This window comes from Danio rerio, chromosome 2 (genome assembly GCF_052040795.2).
Source record: "Danio rerio strain M-AB ecotype USA chromosome 2, GRCz13ab, whole genome shotgun sequence".
NCBI classification, from domain to species: Eukaryota; Metazoa; Chordata; class Actinopteri; order Cypriniformes; family Danionidae; genus Danio; species Danio rerio.
Window position 1 is genome coordinate 3811451 of NC_141022.1, and position 23550 is coordinate 3835000.

Here is a 23550-nt window from a genome sequence, read left to right on the forward strand (position 1 = left end):
TTTGTTTTTCTTTAGCTTAGTCCCTTATTTAACAGGGGTCGCCGCAGCGGAATGAACCGCCAACTATTCCAGCATATGTTTTACGCAGTAGATGCCCTTCCAGCCGCAAAACCAGTACTGAGAAATATAAACTAACTGGACAGCAGATAAACAATTCACACAAACATTAACTTCAGAACTGTAACTGCGTTTCCCGTAGTACATTATATATTTGAGAACATTAACCACATCAGAATTTATTCATGCTTTTTGGCTTACATGACGCACATTCAAAAAAGTGCCCAGAGCAGCCCTTAATAATTGCTCCAATTCCTGGAAATCAAGCCAGGCTTTTCCTTTCATTCATTCAATTTTCAGGAACCCTAAAAGTATAGATTATGATTGCATTTAGTCAAGAGTCATACCGTACTTTAATCTCCTTTCAGCTTCAGTCATAGGCACAGAAACATGGGAAGCCATGAACACAAGCTCACAGAAAGAAATCTGGCTTTCTGAAGGTCAAGTTTGGTGACCTCTGACCTGCAAAGAATCTAAACATCAAAGAGCGACCTCTACGCTTAAAGGGTTACTTCTCAACTAAATGAAAATCCTGTCATCATTTACTCAACCTCACGTCGCTCCACACTATAAGACTTCTGTTCATCTTCAGAACACACAAGAAGATTAGACCTTTTCTCTTTTGAAAGTATATTCAAGGCAGCATGGTGGCTCAGTGGTTAGCGCTGTCGCCTCTTAGCAAAAAGGTTCGAGTCCCGGCTGGGAGTTGGCATTTCTATGTCGAGTTTGCAAGTTCTCTTTGTGTTGGCGTGGGTGTCCTCCGGATGCTCCGTTTTCCCCCACAGTCCAAACACATGCGCTATAGGGGAATTACATTAACTAAATTGGCCGGAGTGTATTAATGTGTGTGAATGAGCGTGTAATGGTGTTTTCCAGTACTGGGTTGCTGCTAAAAGTGCATCCGCTACGTAAAACATGCGCCACAATCTTGTGCATGGTATGAATATGCACAGTAACAGTAGTGCTACATTGCTGGAGATAGAACAAGGCTGCAGGTAGAAGTCTGCTGTAAAGCTTAACTTATAGGCTCCGAAAGCAGAATTGATAAAAAGTGTAACATTTTGATAGGGACTAAATGGTTTATATATAGTTATTACACTGCTGTCTGGAATTTTTGATTCTGATTGGTCAGTCGCAGCATTCCAAGGTATGTTATTCCAAGATAACAACCGCTGAAGCTAATAGCACAGGTTCATTCGAGTACTTTGAATCACCTCAACCATCAGTAAATACATCTGCATCCATACTTACAGTGCATGCTTGTCTGCCATAGTTTTTGACTGTTTGGTGCCATCTTGTGCATAGGTTAGTGTATGCTTCCATTTTCGTTGTTGCCATCTTTGCCTTCAATGAAATAATTGACAAACTATTACGACTCAGTACAATGTTTGTGTGTAATTCTTAGATTTTGTTGCAAGTATCTTTGTAAAAAGCTGGATAAAGTACACCCAGGCTGTATTTATTGTTAAATATTACATGGCTGTCTAGAACAGTCTATTCTGATTGGTCAGTCGTGACATTCCAAGATATGTTATTGCCAAAAAACGACCGCTAAATAAATGCAGGCTTATCCGGGAATTCAAATCCCCTTGACCTTCACTGTCATAGTTTTTGACTGTTTGGCGCCATCTTGTGATTGAATAGTACGTAGGTTAGTGTATGCTCCATTCAGCCATTTTTGTTGTTGTCAGCTTTGCCTTCAATTAAAGTATTAATACACTATTACGACTCAGTACAATGTTCGTGTCTAATTCTTAGGTTTTGTGGCAATTATCTTTGTAAAAAGCAGGATAAAGTACATCCAGGCGGTTGTAATTGCTAATTATTACATGGCTGTCTGGAATACTCGATTCTGATTGGTCAGTCGTGATACTCCGAAGTATGTAATTCTCAAATAATGAATAACTAAAACATTTAATTTGTATCTGTTGTCTGTAACGGCACTGTTCTTGACTGTTTGGCGCCATCTTGTGACTAAATAATGTGTAGGTTAGTGTGTGCTTCATTCAGACATTTTTGTTGCTGTCAGCTTTGCCTTTAATGAAATAATTAATAAACTATTACGACTATTACGAATGTTTGTGTCTAATTCCTAGGATAAAAACAATTATGTGGCAAGTATCTATGGATAAAGCAGGATAAAGTACATCCAGTTGGTTGTGATTGTTAAATATTAAATGGCTGTCTGGAATACTCGATTTTGATTGATCTGTCGTGACATTTCAAGACATTTCACGCTCATCCGGGAATTCGAATCACCTTGACCTTCACTCTCAGTGAATTTGTGAAAATCCATATGCTTAAACATTTATATGCATCTGTTGTTTGTTTTGCCAGTTTTTGACTGTTTGGCGCCATCTTGTGATTAAATAGTGCCGAGGTTAGTGTATGCTCCATTCAGCCATTTTTGTTGTTTTCAGCTTTGCCTTCATTTAAAGTAATAATACACCATTACGACTCAGTACAATGTTTGTGTCTAATTCTTCGGTTTTGTTGTGTCTATGTAAAAAGCAGGATAAAGAACATGTAGGCTAAATATTATATGGCTGTCTGGAATCCTCAATTCTGATTTGTCAGTTGCAACATTCCAAGATACAGTATGTTATTCCCAAATAATGACCGCTAAAATGTTAACATCCACATACTTAAACATTTATTTGTAAATAATATTTGTAATGCTCGGCTGTAACGTCACAGTTTTTAACAGTTTGGCGCCATCTTGTGACTGAAGGTAGTATTCTTTATTCAGCCAGTTTCGTTATGGTCAACTTCAGTCTTATACAACAGTGTTTTGCTTCACATCAGGCTTCCCATAAGCCTGTCGGTACTGGATGTACTTTATTCCTTACATATTGACCTTATTCTTCAGCGCGAAAGTGTGGTCATTTTGCAATTGTTGTAGAACTTCTGATCCAGTAGCCTAGGGGAGAAATGACTAGAAATAATAAACGACAGAAAACGGTCAAACTACTTGCTCTACAAACAAGTGTGTTCATGACTATACATAAAAAGCAGAATAACATATTAAGAAAATATCAGTTTCCAACATCCAGCAGCATAACGAGCTGTTTTTTAAGTAATTAAGACCAGACGTCTTGAGCCAAAAAAGATTCCAATGGCTGCGCCCACTTGTACATCAAGAATAAGGTCAATACAATGGTGTCAGCAAAAATGTGCCTGCGACAGTGACAGTGTTTGACTTCTCAATCTATCTTTCTCATAGGCTGACAGGTAATGAACCCCTGTCCATTCTGCCACTGACCTCACAGCCAGACGAAAGGGCGGGAAAATCGCACTACAAGCTGTGTGATCGACTCAAACTGGAGAAGAAGCAGCGCAGAATGTGCCGACGGGACCCTGGCGTGGCCGAGACGCTGATGGAGGCGATCAGCATGAGTGCTTTAGAGTGCCAGTACCAGTTTCGCTTTGAGAGATGGAACTGCACGCTGGAGGGCCGATACAGGGCTAACATTTTAAAGAGAGGTAAGTTGAGTACTATCTATCAAATGCTAACAATTGATGTTGACATGTGAATAAACATTAACAATGGCTGTGTCCGAAAATCTGCAAAATGCTACCTTCGAAGGATGCGTTCCAAGGTAGGAAGACGTCATCAAGACATGTCTGAATTGAACTTTACTTCATTTTTTTTTCTTGAGAAACATTTTTCTCATAGGTGCCAATTGCACGTCCTCCAGAAGGCAATCTAGCAGCTAGCTCTCAGCAGCTGTCACATGGTTGCCCACTGAAGCCAAGCAGGGCTGCACCTGGTTAGTACCTGCATGGGAGACTACATGGTGAAACTAGGTTGCTGCCAGCAGAGGTGTTAGTGAGGCCTGCAGGGGGTGCTCAAGCTGCGGTCTGTGTGGGTACTAATGCCCCAGTATATGGATGGGGACGTTATACTGTTCAGTTAGCATAGTCCTTTGCATGAGACCTTAAACCAAGGTCCTGACTCTCTGTGGCCGTTAAACATCCCAGGATATCCTTCAAAAAGAGTAGGGGTGCATCTCTGGCATCCTGGCCCACTGGCCTCTGTCCATCATTGAATCCTAACCATCCCCATATTATAATTGGCTTCATCACTCTCTGTCCACCCTACCAATAAGCTGGTGTGCGGTCTGCCACAATCCGAGTAGATGCTGCAGAAAAGTGTACGGCTGCCGCATGTCCTACCACAGTTTCACACTGTTTTTTTTTTGGTATTTTGGTTTTGTTTTACATAGGTTTTGGAACCGTTCTTTGCCAGACTTGACCCTTGTACAAGGCTAGCTATTAAGCAAACTGATCTGCTAAAATGCTAACTTTTTAGCATCTTTTTCCAAAGACACAACCGTCTCTATAAAATACATATTGAACATAAATATGTCAATAACCAGTAAGAAAAGTGTCTGGACCAGTTGTATGTAATTTTTGCGTGATTTTAGCGACTAAACTTACCTAAAATTAGTGAAAACAGCCGCATGCGAGACGTGCTGTTGACTGTGTCGTTGCTCCGTTTCCATAACAACGCTCTCTGCTGCAGTGCTTGAATGAGGCTCGGCAAATAGCTTAGAATGACCAAGAGGCGACACTCAATAGAACGTTCCATTGCAACAGCAGCGCCCAGCAACAGCCCCGGATTCCGCCATTTTGGAGTGAAAAAGTTCGGCCGTCCATTGGATCTCATAACTGTCGCGATGGCAAGCAGCTGCTTTGTTTTTTATTTATTTATTCAAAAAGCGCATTAAAGTTGAGATACAACCTGAAAGACGACAATACAACAGGTATTATCGAGACAGCACTTTTAATGGTTTATTTTACAGACTTATAATATGCAATTTGTTCTATTGGAGTTTTCATTCCAAAATGGCCGCCACACCCTCTAGTGGCTGTTTCTCAAATTACACCAGAGTGTCACCTCTTGGTCATTCTAAGCTCTTTGGGCTCGGTAAAGGACACTTTAAAGTAACGCAGCATTTACATAAACATTTAAAAAATTCATAAACAATTTTAATAATGACATTTTATATCAAATCTTGATTTTTAAACTTAGTTATAATTTGTTATATTTAAAACGTCTTGCAGTATTTTTATACTAAACTTTTCTTTTATTAATAATCAAATTTTTATTCAGTGCCTCAACAACAAAAGTACATATATCAGGATGTCAGGATGGCCGAGCGGTCTAAGGCGCTGCGTTCAGGTTGCAGTCTCCTGGAGGTGTGTGTTCAGAAGTGTGTCCACTTCTGACAAACCTAATCTTTGGCGAGGCAGTGGAGCAGTAGGTAGTGCTGTCGCCTCACAGCAAGAAGGTTGCTGGGTCGTGGGTTTGAACCTCGGCTCAGTTGCCGTTTCTGTGTGGAGTTTGCATGTTCTCCCTGCCTTCACTTGGGTTTCCTCTGTGGATGCTCCGGTTTCCCCCACAGTCCAAAGACTGATGGGTTGCGGCTGGAAGGGCATCCGCTGCGTAAAAACTTGCTGGATAAGTTGGCGGTTCATTCCGCTGTGGCGACCCCGGATTAATAAAGGGACTAAGCCGACAAGAAAATGAATGAATGAACATATATCAGGTACAGAACAGCCTACAACATCAAAAACACAACCGGGTGGGCCATCGGTTTTCCACTGGTGTCCCGCATTTTTAGAACGGGCGGCTTGCCACTAGTGGGCCGACTACGGTCCGCTCGTATCAAGCTGCTGAATTCGTGCCGCCCAAAAAACGCCGGCGCTCCGCCAACTCATTGTTTGCTGGTATTATACTAAAAATTACACCAATATGGAGGTAAGCCGTCAGTAATAGTGTAGAAAGGAGCAGCATCAAACTACCCCGTAGCATTCGTTTTACACATAAAATGCAGCCAGACGTACTTATTAGCGGTTTATCAACTATGTAGCCCTGGGCACGTATCCCCCAATGACCTTGTGTTGTCCATTTCAGGCAGTTGAGCTAAAATAAAGATGGCATCTGAAAGCTCTGCTTGAGTTTCTTTTTGTCCGTAAATGCACGTTTTTGTCCAATTTATTCCAATTTTGATATATTTCTTACAAACTATGGTAGTAAGCAATTATTCCCTCAGTTGTCATCAAAGCTCTCACTAGTTTTTTTTTCTTTTGTTGTACAGGATTAAGTTGTTTGCTGTCTTAGAAGTATGTCTTAAGTCAGTATTGTGAGGTGCCTACATGTACAAGCACTACCTCCAAAGTCAATGCTTGGTAGGGCATCGAGGCAACAAGTCAGCTGTCTTAAGCTTTCGAACGCAGCCTGCTTTGATGCTGAAACAAGCCTTGGTTTGCCTCACACATCTCACATCTTTGTTGGCTCCCTCTAATGCAAATATTTTAATGCATGTTCTTTCCTGTGATGGCAAGCTTTATCAGTAGCCATGAATTCAGTCCTCACTGTTACACAACTCTTAGGAGGTCATCATTATAAGTTGATTTACTGCTTGATTTAGTGCTGAATGTGCATATGGAACCAAAATGTGTAGTTGTGAAAGAGTTTTTAGGATTTATTTGAAAAGCTGATTGTTTGTAGAATAGTATTTATGTACAATATCCAAAGTTTTGATTAAACTGCTAAACAAAAGTTGGGTTGGTGCAGTTTCTAGCATTCCCTTTAGAAATTTAGTGTGCGCCGTGCCCCATTATGCTTGGTGTGAATTATGAAAATAACTTACAGTACATTAAGCTGTAAACAATCGGCGGTTAATTATTCTCTTCACAGTCCATCCACTGAATGTTATAAGACAGCAATTTAGAATTAACAAATTACTCTCAGCAGACCATAAAACTTGAAAATGAGTCTTTCTGCAGCAATAATACAGACATTTAGAGTATTACTGTACTGCAGGGAGTACAGAAATAATAAACAGAGACAATAACAAAACCCAGCAAAGCTTTGGCCACAGATTTGCTTGTGATATGTTAAAAAACCAAGCGCAACATTCACTTCATTATGGATAAAAATAAAGCCTAACATATCTCACACTTGGGCGACATGGTGGCTCTATAGTTAGAACTGTCGCCTTTCAGCAAGAAGGTCGCTGGTTTGATTCCCGGCTGGGTCAGTTGGTGTTTCTGTGTGGAGTTTGCATTTTCTCCCTGTGTTGGCGTGGGTTTCCTCCGGGTGCTCCGGTTTCCCCCACAGTCCAAAGATATGCGCTATAGGGGAGTTGAATCAACTAAATTTGCCGTAGTGTATGAGTGCGTTTGTGAATGTGAGAGTGTGTGGGTGTTTCCCAGTACTAGGTTGAAGCTGAAAGGGGATCAGTTGCATAAACATATGCCAGAATATTTGGCAGTTCATTCCCCTGTGGCAACCCCTGATAAATAAGGAACTAAGATTGTTAATGACTAACAATAATCCCCATATTCCTGACAGGCTTCAAGGAGACGGCGTTCCTCTACGCTATTTCTTCAGCGGGCCTCACCCACGCCATGGCCAAAGCCTGCAGTGCTGGCCGAATGGAGCGATGTACCTGTGATGAGGCTCCGGACCTGGAGAACCGCAAGGCTTGGCAGTGGGGAGGCTGTGGAGACAACCTCAAATACAGCAACAAATTTGTCAAGGACTTCCTGGGTAAGAGGTCAAACAAGGACCTCCGTGCCCGGATAGACATGCACAACAGCAATGTAGGAATGAAGGTAAGATATAGATATTTATTTTTCGTCTTCAGTAATGTTAGCATATTTCTATTTGGATTTTTTTGGACTCCGTTGGTAATGGAAACCACAGCAAATCTGACCTTTGAGTCTCGTTCATTAAGAATGAACCTTTTTTTGAGTCATTTCATTCAGTTTGCCAAAATATCATTAAAATGTTAGGAGTTGCTTCCAATTACATGTACAACTAGCCCAAACGTTGATCACATCCCTGCTGAAAAATCCAGCTTAAACCAGCCTAGGCTGGTTGGCTGGTTTTAGCTGGTCGACCAGCCTGGTTTAAGAGGGGTTTTGGCCATTTCCAGGCTGGTTTCCAGCCATTTCCAGCCTGGTCTTAGTTGGTCAGGCTGGAAAAAGACCAGCCAAATCCAGCTGAAACCAGCTTGACCAGCCTGGTTTAGGTTGGATATAGCTGGTTTTGGCTGGACTCCCAGCTTGGCTTGGCTGGTCAAGCTGGTTTTAGCTGGTAATCTCCCAACCTGACCAGCTAAGACCAGGCTGGAAATGGCTGGAAACCAGCCTGAAAGTGGCCAAAACCCCTCTAAAACCAGGCTGGTCGACCAGCTAAAACCAGCCAACCAGGTTAAGCTGGTTTAAGCGGGATTTTTCAGCAGGGATTACAAACAAGTCCTAACTAGAATGCTATAAGAAAGAGTAAAACATAATTCATTGTTTATCTGGGTCTTTTATCTACAATTAGCTTAGCTCAGCATAGCTCTTCTGACAAAACAAGTCTTTGATTCAAGACAAGTTTGAGTCGTTCATTCGTGTGACACAGAGATAAGCTTAACCAATGAACACAGTCTGAGCCGGAAGGACCCTTGATTAGTTCACCTTTCAAATCTTCAGGTTATTGAGTCGTTTGTTCATCATGTGACAACATGGAAAGGGATGACTCAAACTCAAGACATGACTCGAGGAAAGCCCTTTCGAAAGGGTACCCAAAATGTGGTACGGTGCGGTTCACTTATTGGTATCTTTTGATGGTGGAAACATCCATAAAAGGGTACGGAACCGTACCGTACCATTCGGAGGAGACGGGCCATAAGTAGAATCTGAAGGAGCACTTGGTAATTACTGACGGTGTCGGTTTGATCAAGGCTGCAGCTGAAGTTTGCAGGAAGGTAGATCTCCAGGAACAGGGTTTGGCACCACTGATGTATTGCCATTACACAGAAGACATAGACGAAAAAGGTTTAACTTTGTTTTTGGCAAACAAAAGTGTTCTTGGAGCTTCGTATGATTTCAGTCGACCCCCTGAAGTCACATGGAATGTTCTAACAAAGTTTTTGGTTCCTTTTCTGGAATTTGAACGTCTCTGGATCATTGCTGTCAGTGGAAGAGATCTTGGATCACATCTAAAATATATTAATTTGTGTTCTGAAGATGAACAAAGGTCTCAGGGGTTCGGAACAACATGAGGGCGAGTAATTAATAACAGAAGAATCACTGACATCTCTGCCTTGTCTAGAAACTACATTTCACAACCTAACATGCATACCACGAATAATACAAGGAACAAGACTGTTCTTACACAAGACTGGATTTATTCCTGTCAAAAACGGCAGCGTACAAGGAGTATATGATCCAATTTGTTTGTGCGCTGACTTGAAGATTATAAGAATTTAAAGGAGGCAATGGCTGCTTGCTGGTGTTCTGTTGCAGGTCTACGACTTCTGAACTTTACCCTTGCCTGTGTCTTGTTTTCTATTGGCTCTAGGTTAAGCCAGATGAAACTCTTAATCAAAAACACATTTCAGAGTTTCAGACAGGACCAGATTTTTGCATTGTTTGAACACTTACAGGTTTTTCAGGTAATTTCAGGTACACATTCTATGCATTTACTAAAGTTATTGCAATGAATTATCAATAATTACAAGTAACTAATCCAAAACTAACCCATATTCTAACTCCAACAAAATAGTAAGTACATGTAATTAAAACAAAGTGTAACCTGATCTCAATATAAAGGCACAGTTTGCAAATAGATAGATATTTACACATGTATCATACAATATATCTTGCATATTTGATAATACACAGTACCAACTGTTGTGATGAACATCAAATTGTTTTGGATTTCAGGCATTTCCACAAAACTAAAATTGTCAAGTAGTTATGTAGGATGTTCACCAACTTATTAGGTTCTTTAAAGGTGCCATAAAAGGAAAAAATCTGAATATAGGCATGGTTAAAAGTTGTAATAAAAGTTCAATACATGAAAATGGCATACCTTTACTCATAATATCAGGTATGTGCACCCCAGGCTTTGTTTGATTGTTTCTTAATGGCATTACAACAATGCTAATTTTCCTTATTTTTTAAGTCTGTCAAAGCTTGTACTAAAATACTATGTATCGGAAAACGGGACTGGATTTATAGAGCTCTCATGGAGTATACATCTCCTCACAGCTCATCATTAGTACCCAAAACTACACATTAGACTTGAATGAGGCAACAGACATATGTAAAACACTGAATTTAAGTGTTTAATGCAGATTTATGCACTGTGTCATATCACCCGGCTCTTTCTTTGAATTTTCTGAAGATAAGATTTGCCAATAAAGACATAAAGATAGCTCACTCAGTCCATCAAACTACAACAAACCTCTCCACCACTTCAGATTGTAATTTAACAAGGAATCTACACCAATCATTTTGCATGTCAAAGTAAAGCTCATTTATATTCATGACCCTTTCAAATAAGGTCAAATCAGACCTCTCCGTCATAGGGGTAAACTCTAAGGTTCTAAATCGACTTATAATATTTTAATGGAGAATTTTGCACTTATCTAAGCTACATACCATATGTATATATAGAAAACAATTTGACATAAATCAATGCATTCTATGCCACCTTTAAGTAAACCTTAGAATAGATCTTAACTTGCTTAAATTGTCTATTTAATTCAATAGAATATAGTACTTTGTGATTTGGTTTTACTTTCAGTCTAAAGGCTGATTTATACTTCTGCATCAAACGCCGGTGTATGCTACGGCGCTGACGCATAGCCCTTCGCCGTGGCCTTCGGCGTCGCTGACGTGCACCTCTCAAAAAATGTAACTACACGTCGCAACAACGCGTAGCGCAAGCTCTGTGATTGGTCGGCTTGGTAGCGCTGACGAGTCTGGGCGGGACCGAGAGCCGCGCGAATGGCGCAAGCCTGATGGAGCGATTGTTTACAAGTGTGGAGTCCCATGAAGGAGCTCCGGATGGAAAGCTTTGTTTTGTGTTTACCTCATAGTCAAAGTTGTTGCACGTCTGCCGGTTCCTGCCTCAAAATGAGCGAGTTTGAGCCACTTGTACATCCAGAAAGTGTTCAGGAAAAGCAAAACAGCAGCGAAGAAACTCGACACAGAGGAACATTTACACCTCACTGCCAACTAGCGTTTCGGAAGCGTTAATGCAGACCAACAGAGACAGCGCGCAGAAGTATAAATGCACAGCCACGCGCGTTGCATGCACCGTGGGTTACGCCGGTCACTTGACGCAGAAGTATAAATCAGGCTTTACTTGTACTAAAATAGTATGTATCAGGAACTCTTATTTTGAATTTTATTTAAATACTGGAAAGTCTTTTTAATTTTTTTATGTTACTTTAACGTGTATATTGTAACATTTGCTGCTTATGTTTGTAATGAGGAAACAGACACATGTAAACTGCTAAATTTAAGTGTCCATTTGCATGAACTTGTACTAAAATACTACTGGGACTCTTATTTTGAAAATGAGACCGGCTTTATAGAGCTCTCATGGAGTCTTCATCTCCTCACAGCTCATCATTAGTACCCAAAACTACACATTAGATTTAAATGAAGCAACAGACATATGTAAAACGCTGAATTTAAGTGTTTAATGCACATTTATGCACTGTGTCATATCACTCTGCTCTTTCTTTGAATTTTTCTGAAGACAAGGGTTGCCAATAAACATCATAAAACTCATGTTTATTTAGTGGTTGCCATTAATTTCTGTATGAGTTTTCATATAGTAACTCCAAATATATCTGCTGGTCCCTTTTAAAAAAATATAATTAGCATATATGTCATCCGCAACAATGCAGGAGCAAACTAGGTTACTCTGTTAACATTGATAGCTTACTCACTCCATCAAACTAAAATAAACCTCTCCATCACTTTACATGGAAAGATTGTAATTTAATAAGGGCATGAATCATTTTGCATATCAGAGAAGAACTCATTAATATTCATGATCCTTCCAAATAGGGTCAAATCAGAGTAAATGGAGAATTTTGCACTTACCTACGCTACATACCACATGCATACACCAGAAAACAATTTAGCATACTGTTTCCAATGCATTCTATGGCACCTTTATGTAAACATTAGATCTTAACTTGCTTAAATTGTCTATTTAATGTAATAGTATATAGTGCTTTGTGGTTTTAGTTTTACGTTGAGTCTAAGAAACACTAAGCTTACCCATGTCTTCCTTTGTTTTTGGTAAGTGAAAGAGCCGAGGTAACACTGAGGCCCTGGTAAGAGTAAAAACAAAAAATGGAGGAACAGAAAAAGACCCATAGCAGAGAGCCAAAGTAAACTACAGGTCTGGCACCAACAGATTGTCCCATATTGTTAGTTTTAGTGTTAGAATGGATATAAATTACAACGCGGCTCAGGACTCTTTGCTCAGTCCATCTGAAGCAGTCGTCCTCAGGCCATTTTTTTTTCTCCGATAAGAGATTTACAGCACTGCATTTTTTGGTCCATCTGCACACGCAAGGAGGTGTAAGGGGTTTGGGGTCAAATCCCATATGGTGAACAAACCTGGAATGTGCTAGCCTCGGCATCACCTGCATTTTTAAAGCTGACATTACACATTTCCCCCTCCTTCCATTGTGGTAGATTTGCAGGTTTTGTTTTTTTGTTGAACGAGTCTACCACTTGTTCAACAGAAACAGTCCAGACAGCGACTTTTTGTGCTTATATTCAAGTTCACCTTCTTACAGAAATGGTGAAGGAATCAAACATTGTGGTCATTAATCCACTCTGCGTAATGTAAAATGTACAGTAAGTACTCTCAGTAGATCAGTTAAGATAGTTAATTTCTTTTGTTTGTTCTTTTGATTGTTCTTCCTCATGCACATGGTCAGAGTTATTTTTGAACCACATGCATGAGTTCCTGACCTTCAAATTGGATTTCTTTCTTATATATATATATATATATATATATATATATATATATATATATATATATATATATATATATATATATATATATATGTATATACCTTGTTAAATTTATGTCACAAAGGATTAAGACAGTTCTGAAGGCAAAAAGGGGTTCTACTTTGTACTAGTAAGGTGTACCTAATAAAGTGGCCGGTGAGTGTTAATATAAATCTCCCGTTCCACCACATTCCAAGGTGCTCTATTGGATTGAGATCTGGTGACTGGAGGCCATTTGAGTACAGTGAACTAATTTTCATGTTCAAGAAACCAGTCTGAGCTGGTTCGCACTTTATGACATGGAGCGTTAAGGCCCGTGGCACACCGAGACATTTTTTGCTCGCGTTTTCCGTCAATGTTTAATGCCTCATGACTATATAAAGGCCGCCAATGTAATCATGCACACCAACGCGCAAAACGGCAGGCGCAAAAGCGTCATTTAAAAAAAAACGCCTCATGCTTGTTTTTTTTTTTTTTTTTGACGCGCCACGTTAAAACTTCCACCAATCAGGTTGGCACTTTTGTTCATGTGCATTGAGTTACTGCTATGTGATTGGTTAATTAGAAATTTGCATGTTAACGAGTGGTTGGACAGGTGTACCTAATAAAGTGGCCAGTGAGTGCACACGCGCACACACACACACACACACATATATATATATATATATATATATATATATATATATATATATATATATCCTAAATTACATATTTTAAATCACAGCTTTTTGCTGATGGTATTTTTGATGAAGCCATAGATCTAGCCGTTCACTGTTTTAGTCACTGGAATAGACCTGCAGACCTGGCATGTTTCCATTTTGTTTCAAACCACAAATATTACTTCACCTCCATGTGAACAAATGGCAAGTTAGGGGCACCTGCGAATCATATAGAGCACCTGCTGCAGTATTTCAGCCACTAAAACATTGCAACCTTAGCCATATTAATAATTCTCTTCATGGTTATCCTGGGAATATGCTAATTATGCAATTTAAAAGTTTAAAAATGCTTTCCTTCTAGCCGAAATAAGACAAATAAGACTGCTTTCTCCAGAAGAAAAAATACAGGAAATACTGTGAAAAGTTCCTTGCTCTTTTAAACATCATTTGGGAAATATTTAAAAAGAAAAAGAGGGCTAATAATTTCGACTTCAATTGTATGTGATTGCTATCTCATTCTAAATTGCCCTGTTTAGTAAATCTTGGAGTGTTTTAGTCTCAATATCTAACTCTGATAAAAATGAATAGCAATCAACGAAGGAAAGCCTTGCGTTAGTGTCACGTCACATGAAACAAATTAGACGAGAATGAAGATAATACCCGATGCTCCTCAATGGCGTGTTTTGTTCCTCGTCTTCAGAAGGTAAAAGCAATCAAAATATGTGGGCACATCAAAGTCATCGCCTCAAAGTGCTTGTTTTGTAAATATCATCCGTTTAACCAACCTTTACAGATTCTTCGGGGGCAGCATGAGGGCACGGTAAACACCACACTCACCGTGTCTTTGATCTGGCACAGCTGAGCTCTGTGCTGTGTCTGCTGAGATAATTGGAGACGTAAATGTTGACGTTCGGTAAAATTCTCGACTAACATTCCTTTGATGTGTGTCGTCTCACTACTTTTAATATTCGTCCCGCACAGGTGATCAAGATGGGGGTCGAGACCACCCTAATTATCATTCTTTACCAAAACATTGCTGTAGTAGGAGATTAAATCTACATGTATGTATAGTTAAAGGTGCAGTAGGTGATTGTCTTCAGAAGCATGTGTTGTTGTGCTGGTTGAAAGTCTCTTCACAGTCCAATAGTAATGACTACAGTAAATGATCTAAATGTATTTATATGTATTTTTATATTCAGGGTAAAGCATAAAACTAAAAAATGTTCATCCAATTAAATCGAGTCGGACCAACATCTCCCATAATTCGGATAAGCAGCTCAGACTGTCTGTCAGCATATGTAGATTCAGACTTCTGCGCATCTGTTCACGCAGATCCGCCATTTGCGCGTGCCTGTCGGCATAAGCGGCCGTGCAGTCACTAGACAGACCTGGAGAAATCAAATGCTGAATTGAAACTTTTAAAAACCTGAATCAATATTGGAGTTACTTTAGCACGCTGGAGGAAGGACGACACCATGGCTGAGGTATCACTGTTAGACAGGTAATGCTGTTTTAAAACTATTTTAGTCAGGCTAAGCTTATGTTAGACTGTGTTGTGTTATGAATGGGTTATATGCACAGACGTGTTGTTCAGTCACTAAAATCTCGTGTTGAAAGATTGATGTGATTATTTTTTAGTTTCATAAAGTCCTTTTACAGCAGGGGTGTCAAACTCAATTCCTGGAGGGCCGAAGCCCTGCACAGTTTAGTTCCAACTAGGCTTGCCACGATAGACGGTGATATCGGTTTTAAGACGCAACACCGGTGACATCACTTTTCCACCGTGACAACGTCCTCACATTTGTTTTTTTCTAAGTATTCGTTTTTTTATTAAATATTTATTTGAATTAAATGGAAAATAGAATTCGTAATAATTTACTTAAGACCAGAGAGCATGCACTATAATTAAAATCTGAACATAGTAATTCGTCATATTTCATTTATCACGTGAGAATAAATATGCAAGGCATACTCTCATTTTACACATCACGCGATCATCATCTCACAATGTTTTATTTATCTTATTTATCTTTTAATTATTTATCTTTCTATTTTATTTTCTTATTCGTTTTAAAAACATTCTAACATTCATCATATTCGTCCATTCAAACAATTGACGCCGAATTGGCAATTCCCGCAAAACTGAAAGTATTATACGCCCGCATTTATAAGCTATTTAAAAGCAGAAAGAAAAGAGGAAACCCCCACCCCCACGGTGATACCGGTATTACCGGTGTTGTCACATGTCGATTAACCGGTGGGGAAATTTCCTCATCGTCACAACCCTAGTTCCAACCCTGCTCCAACACACTACCTGTAGGTTTCAAACAAGCCTGAAGGACTCAATTAGTTTGATCAGGTGTGTTTAATTAGGGTTGGAACTAAACTGTGTAGAGCTGCGGCCCTTTTGGAACGGAGTTTGATACCTGTGTTTTACAGCATCGATAATGTAGATTTATATTTAGTTTAACAACAAAACATTAGTAAATAGTGCTATTCCGCCTAACCTGCTTTACTGAGCTGAAGTTGCTTTTATATTCACATTGGGTCATTTTTGAACAATGACAGCCTCCCTATACTGTTTACCATGCTACTCTGAATATTCGCTCTGAAATAGCATGTAAGTGTGGCAAAGTAATATATGTAATTCCTGCACGCCGCTGGCACTAACTAACAGGCGAATGACATGAACTAGTGGGTTGTCTGTCTGCTGTTGTGATGCGGTAGTTGCGCGCTCGCGATTTCAGGGGGTGTGGCTTTGAATCACAGTCCCTCCCCGCCGTCCAAAGATAATATGCTAAGTGGTTAGCATTTTGGCAGATCACCTACTGCACTTTTAACTGGTGATAGCAGCATCAACGGACTATTGCACATAGTTTTAGATTCATTAGATAATTGTTTCAAATGTGATTTGTTTTTTTAATGAACGTTTTGTTGATTTAAAAAAATTATGTATGCAGCTATATTTTGTTTGTTTTGACACGTTATTTAAAATTTGTGGCAAATAATTCATTTATTTGGTGTGTCCAAAGAAAAAAAAAATGGACAAATCTTTTGTATTGAGCCCTGAAAAGTCATGTGAAATAAAACTAACTTCGATGTAACACTATGAGAATTCTCGACTAACAAATTTTAAGCAAGATTTAACTACTTGTACATTAACGTAGCATTCAGAAAAAAACAAAACAGCCACAAAGATACTCGATACAGAGGAACATGCCATAACTTATTGCTAGTGTTTCGGAAGTGTTATTGCAGAGCTACACACTCTGCACGCAAAGGTATAAATGCAGGGCTACTGCAGGGCATGCGCTGTGGGTCACTTCGATTGCTCGAAGCAGAAGTACAAACCAGCCTTCAGTGTTAAGGCCTGAAAAAGGATTGGAAATAAAAACAAATTGCAATGCGACGTTATGAAAAATACTTGACTATTATTCCTTTGCTGTGCATCGTCTCACTATTTTTAATATTTGTCTCACACAGGTGATCAAGACTGGGGTCGAGACCACCTGTAAGTGCCACGGCGTTTCGGGCTCATGCACCGTGCAGACGTGCTGGAGGCAGCTGGCGCCCTTCCACGAAATTGGCAAGCAGCTCAAACAGCGCTACGAGACGTCGGTCAAGGTGGCCAGCTCCACCAACGAGGCCACCGGGGAGGGCGAGATCTCCCAGAGTCGCTCCCAGAGCCAGCAGCCCCCCCAGCCGGACATCCCCCGCACCCCAGATCTGCTACACATCGAGGACTCGCCCAGCTTCTGCAGGCCGAGCAAATATTCGGCGGGCACGTTGGCTCGTAAATGCTACAAGGACAAGAACTGCGAGGCCATCTGCTGTGGCAGGGGACACAACACCCAGAGCCGGGTGGTGACCAGACCGTGCCAGTGCCAGGTGCGCTGGTGCTGCTATGTCGAATGCAAACAGTGCACACAAAAAGAAGAGGTTTACACCTGTAAGGGGTAAAAAAAAAAACAACGCATCGTGACCGTGCAGAATATCTCTCAGCAATGAAAGAGCGCAAAGCAAAAAGAGAGAAGAAGTGCTGGTTTGAGGGAAAGGTCTCAAAGGCGTCAAACTAGTTAACACAGATGAAAGCACTTTTTTTTTGCGGTGGGAAAGCTGTATAATATACAGTAGCAAACCTAGGGGATTGGTCTACGGCTTTTTTTGAGAGACGTTTTTATTTCATCGGCCAAGACATACGTCGACAATGAAGTCCGGTCTTGGATGGACGATTGTTGACAGGCTCCGAGTTATTGCTTGACAAGTTTGTTTAATGGGGTATGTGTTTGTATGTGATTTAATTCCGAACGAATTAAAGGCTCATTCACACTACTATCGACTTGTAGCTGCGTTTCGCTCGGTGTGCGCCGATTGAAGTCGCTAGTGGGCGTTCCCAAACTTGAGAGTGCTAAGGTAACGTTTATGATGATGTTCATTGACAGCAAATTTTGTGAGTTTTCTTGCTGCTGAAATTGAACATTGTGCAGGTAAAACACTAAATATAAATGGAAGCAGTATATAAAATGCTTAATTGCTAAGATCACTCAGAAAAAAAAACGTGTCGTTGCGGCTTTTTATTGGCGATTAACACTAAAACTTGAGGCAGCTAAGGTAACGTTTAATATGATGTTCACTGACCGCAAATTTGTTTTCTTGCTGCTTAAATTGAACATTGTGCAGGTAAAACAGTCAATTTAAATGAAATCAGTACGCAAAATGCTTAATTGCAAAGATGACTGCGAAAAAAACGTGTCGGTGCGGCTTTTTATTGACGATAAACACCAAAACTTGAGGCAGCTAAGGTAACGTTTATGCTGATGTTCACTGACCGCAAATTCGTTTTCTTGCCGCTGAAATTGAACATTGTGCAGGTAAAACAGTCAATTTAAACGAAATCAGAACGCAAAATGCTTAATTGCAAAGATGACTTCGAAAAAAACGTGTCGGTGCGGCTTTTTAGGGAAACATTTAATTTAGAGAGGGACCAAATCTAAACCAGGGGTGCCCAAACTCAATCCTGGAGGGCTGGTGTCCTGCAAAGCTTAGTTCCAACCCCAATTAAACACACCTGAACCAGCTAATCAAGCTCATTCTAGGTAGAAACTCACACAGGTGTGTTGAAGGAAGTTGGAGCTAAACTAAGCAGGACACCGGCCCTCCAGGACCGAGTTTGGGCACCCCTCATCTGAACTAAGTGCATTTTACTACCGAAATATTCAAGTGAGATGAAAAACATCCCATGGGTAAACGAGAGCAAGTGACGTGGTGCTTTGCATTTGGTTTGAACAGCAAAACGTTGATGTATTTTTAACTTTGTTGCGCCCACATCCATTCGTTAATGGTCACTTATGTAACTGGAGATAACCTGAAGTTTCTGTCTCTTCCACTGAAATGAATGGTCAATCGTCGCTGCATGTTGCTGGCAGTGTGAATGGGGCTTAAAATCCAGGAGGAATTTGCAATTACAACATGCTGTCAGATTTATTCTGCATGCACATATATTCTACGTCCACGCAAGACTGTGTATGCATATGTAAATAGATTTACAGACATTATAAGTCGATTATATACACCACTTATCTAAGTATGCTAAATAACCACTAACCACACAGACCATACTGTTTGTGTGCTTGCATTCACTTTGTGTTGTAATTCTCTTCGACAAGGCCCTTAGGAAAGCAATACCTTTTTTTTTGTTTTTGGATATAATTTATGGAACATCTCAAGGAATAGTCCTTGCGAGGAACGAATTGGATCTACTTTTCCTTCCTTTTTATGTTGTTTCTTGACAGTGGAACTCTTTTGCCAGCCTATTTAAGATTTATCTCAGCCTTAAATGAACTCTACAAATGACTGTTCAGGGAGCGAGTGAAACCACTATGTGCCATTTGGATGGTAAAGAAATCCTAGAGATATCACAAAGAGCATTAGTCTCTCCATGATTCAGGCTTGCGCATGACGACAGATCTGTCCATCCTCTTTTAAAGCTGCTGATTCATTGCTAAAATCGACGCAGCAGTGCTTTTCAGGACAATGCTGGTTAATATATGAAATACGCCATGGTTTACAATTCTTCACAAGCAGCTGGAAGGTGAACAATCGAGAATAAACCATCCAGCAATCTGAAAAGAGCTTTACAGGAACTTCTCTTTTACTTTTAAGTGACTTTAACTTTATCAAATTCATTTCCATGTAGAGACTGTTTCAAAATAACCGGTTGGTAACACTTTATATCTGGGGTCACCAATCTCATTCCTGGAGGGCCGGTGTCCCTGCAGGGTTTAGCTCCAACTTGCCTCAACAAACCTGCCTGGGTGTTCCAAGTATACCTAGTAAGACCTTGATTAGCTTGTTCAGGTGTGTTTGATTAGGGTTGGAGCTAAAATCTGCAGGACACCGGACCTCCAGGAACGAGATTGGTGATCCCTGCTTTATAATAACTACACATTATGAATTATCGAATTCATGAATTGCTCATTACTAAATTCAGTATTGCATTATTTATAAACCATTTGTATTTTAGAGTAGTTGGTGGCTTTTAGAATCATTCAGAACGAGTAAGTACCCTGCTGAAAAAAACAGCTTAAACCAGCCTAGGCTGGTTGGCTGGTTTTAGCTGGTTGACCAGCCTGGTTTTAGAGGGGTTTTGGTCACTTCTAGGCTGGTCAGGCTGGTAGATGACCAGCTAAGATCAGCTTGACCAGCCTAGCCAGGCTGAGAGCCAAGCCAAAACCAGCTATGTCCAGCTTAAACCAGGCTGGTCAAGCTGGTTTTAGCTGGATTTAGCTGGTCATTTTCCAGCCTGACCAAGGCTAAGATCAGGCTGGAAATGGCTGGAAACCAGCATGAGTAAATGGATGGAGTTTTGACTTAAAGCATTTATTAACATACAAACTAACTATTAGTATATGACTGAATAATAAGATACATGAATGTTAATTTGAATAGTTTATTAATCATTTACTTATGCATTCTGAATGATCTTAAAATAGCACCAACTACTCTTAAATAACTGGTTTGTAAATACTGCAACACCTAATTAAGTAATAACAAAAAGCATTAACAAAGTATGAAAATACAATCAATATATATCTGCTTATGTCAAGATTACAGCATTTATAGCTGCAGTTATAAACTGCTTACTAACTTTGGTAATGTAGAGGTTATACTTAAGACAATGAATTAAAGATTTGCTAATACCTAATAAATAATTTATAGTGAGTAGTTATTATAAAGTGTTACTGTTTTTTTAGATCGAGTGCGTATCGTGTACTGCTTGACTATGGTTTTATTCATGTATCACGGTAAACTTGTTAGAAATATTTTGCCGAATATCCACATTAGACAATCGCCTGTGCTTGTTAATTAGGTTGCTCTTAAATAACTGAATCAACAAATCCATTCACAGTCATGGAGAGGCTGAACACAGTGTATTTTTATGTCTATATGGATGCAGAATTCCGTATATCTGTGTAAAATTTAACACTGAAATTCCATATATTTTTTGAAAATTATTTAACATAACAGCTGGAAAGGAGAATGCCGCTGTGTGACCAAATGACAGGGTCTAAGTTTCTGATCCAGACCGATCTCATGAGGAAACGTAACTGTTTTACGTTTTGTCAGTTTAGTGGCTAATTTAGATGTATGAAAATTTACGTTTTTTAAAAGAAGGCGTGGCACCAAACCTTACCCCTAAACCCAAGTGAAGAGCTACGCCCCATTCACACGGGGCTTCAGCGTCAACGTTTGATTGAAGGCGTGTCTGAAGTTGGGGCTGAAGCAATCGTCATAGAAGCGTCAGCCAATGAAATTCAGTCAGCAGTAGGCCACTGTCTAGCTGGTGTATTTGCATACAGTGATCTGATTGGCTGACGCTTCCGTCGGCGCTTGAAAAGTTGAGCTAGTCCCAATTTCTACAGCGAGCAACGCCTCTGAAGTAGCGTTGACAGATCCGCAATGCAGTTCAGTAACGCTTAACATCACCCATTAAAAGTGAACGGGAAGCGTTGACGCTGACACCCTGTGTGAATGGGGCGTTACAAACTCAAGCCACGATCACACTGGACTTTTCTCCCCATTCGAATGCGTCAGACGGCAAACGCAAACTTGTGCGACAAGTTTGATGCGTTGCAAAGTTCAAGCTTGGTGAACTCTAACCTGTGAAATCACATCACCTGACTGCGTGAGACCAATAGAAGATCAAAACATGACCTCATGGACAGGAATTTAAAATATGAACCAATCGCTCACTTTTTAAAATGAGTGATCATTAAGTTTAATTCCACCTCTTCTCGCAGCGCCGCACAACAGAATTCCGCTTGCTCAAACTCTAGTGATTGCCTTATAATTTCGAGAGGAGCAGATAATATGATTGATCGTGGCTGGTCCCTCATCCGTAATCAATAATAATCCAAGCAGGCACACAACATCATAAGACATTAATATTAGGTTAGATTTAGTTCAGGTGACCAAAATTCAATATCTAGCCAGCATCTAAGGATGTTATTTTAATGTCCAATAACGCCATCAAATTACGTTGATATTTGGTTGACTTTGGGTTGTGTTGGAAAGTGACCAAAATCCAACATCTGATAGATGTCATAATGGTAACATCCACACAGCGTCAAGGTGTAACATGATTAGACGTTGATATTTGGTTGATTTTAGGTTGGACATTGACATCGGCATGACGTTGGGTTCTGCTATCAACATGATTTTCATTTCAAAACAAAATCCAACGTCCTTACGACATTGGGGTATACGAGGCCATTATGACCTCAGGTTGACGTCCTGTGCCTGCAGGGTTGATTTTGGAAGAATCCCCCCTTCCACCCCATCTCCCCCTTTTCCTTCTTTATCAGGGGGGAGTTCTCGAGACCTACTTGATCTCGGACCCCCGTACATGCTAATTGACTAGATGGGAGCACTAAGCTAAATTGTCTTCAAGCTCAGGGTTCTCTCCCAGGACAACATGCCAAACCTGCTAATAGCGTCAAGCAATATCCAAGTGTGAACTCTTGAAATGTCATCGTGGGATGAGCAAATCGTACTAAATTTTACAAATGAGGTCGTACAAATTCATACGAATTAGCCACTAAATCAAAAACAGTTACGAATTGTCGTGAGAAAGCGCTGTCTGATCGGACTTTTAACCGCATTCAAACTTTGATAAACGTATGACTTTGTATTCAGATCATATAACTCTGTTGAGATCAGCATAGTGTAAATAAAATATACAGAAATTAAGATATGACAAAATATATGAATTAATTATATATGCTTTTTTTTTTACTAGTTTAGTGTGAATGAACTACTGAGCGATAGACTGACAGAAAGGAAAACAAAAACGAAATGGCACCATTCACGCACTGAAGCTCGGAAGCTCTTTTATTTATTTTTAATATTATAAATAGCTATGGTTATGTTCCTGTGGCAAACAGACAAACATAAGGCACATGCATTCGGATTACAGGCATTTGGACAGAAATATTGATGTTTAGACACGTTTCCCCTCCAAAACTAGTTTCAATATAGTGCCAAGTTCAGTGCTTTAGTAATTAATGTCATGATGTTGTGAAATTGTCCTCAGAAAGCACACATACAATGCGATCATCTCTGTGAAATCATCTGGAAAGCACTGTATTTTAATTTATTTAGACGAGTACTTTTACTTTTTGTAATTTTTTTATATTTTTAAAAAACTAAATAAATTGGTGGATAATTCAATAAATGACAATGTCGACGTCGGACGTGACAAAAAAACCTCCATTTTCTAAATATAATATCTAAATATCTATTAAAAAAAAAAGCAGGACTAAACAAAGTTGGTTGGCTCAACGTAAAATTGTAAGGCAACTTGCTGCACACATTTTTTTTTAGTTGACTCAAGTAAAGTCAACTTAAAAAAGGGCTGGAGCAAGTTTTCTTACAATTTTAAGTTGAGTCAACTTGTTTTTTAACAGCGAAGATACATTTGCTTGTTATTAAAGGGGACCTA

At 39.8% G+C, this 23550-nt stretch overlaps 1 protein-coding gene across 1 annotated transcript in view; it reads left to right on the forward strand.

Annotated features, from left to right (window-relative positions):
• The window catches only part of wnt9a (wingless-type MMTV integration site family, member 9A), a 77892-nt gene that overhangs the window by 53443 nt on the left and 899 nt on the right, over window positions 1-23550 (forward strand). The window contains exons 2-4 of the mRNA NM_001045363.2: window positions 3281-3540; window positions 7421-7683; window positions 17034-23550. The exon at window positions 17034-23550 is cut by the window's right edge and continues 899 nt beyond it. Of these exons, the coding sequence (NP_001038828.2) occupies window positions 3281-3540; window positions 7421-7683; window positions 17034-17510 (1000 nt within the window). The 3' untranslated portion in view covers window positions 17511-23550. The remainder of the gene's footprint in view (window positions 1-3280; window positions 3541-7420; window positions 7684-17033) is intronic.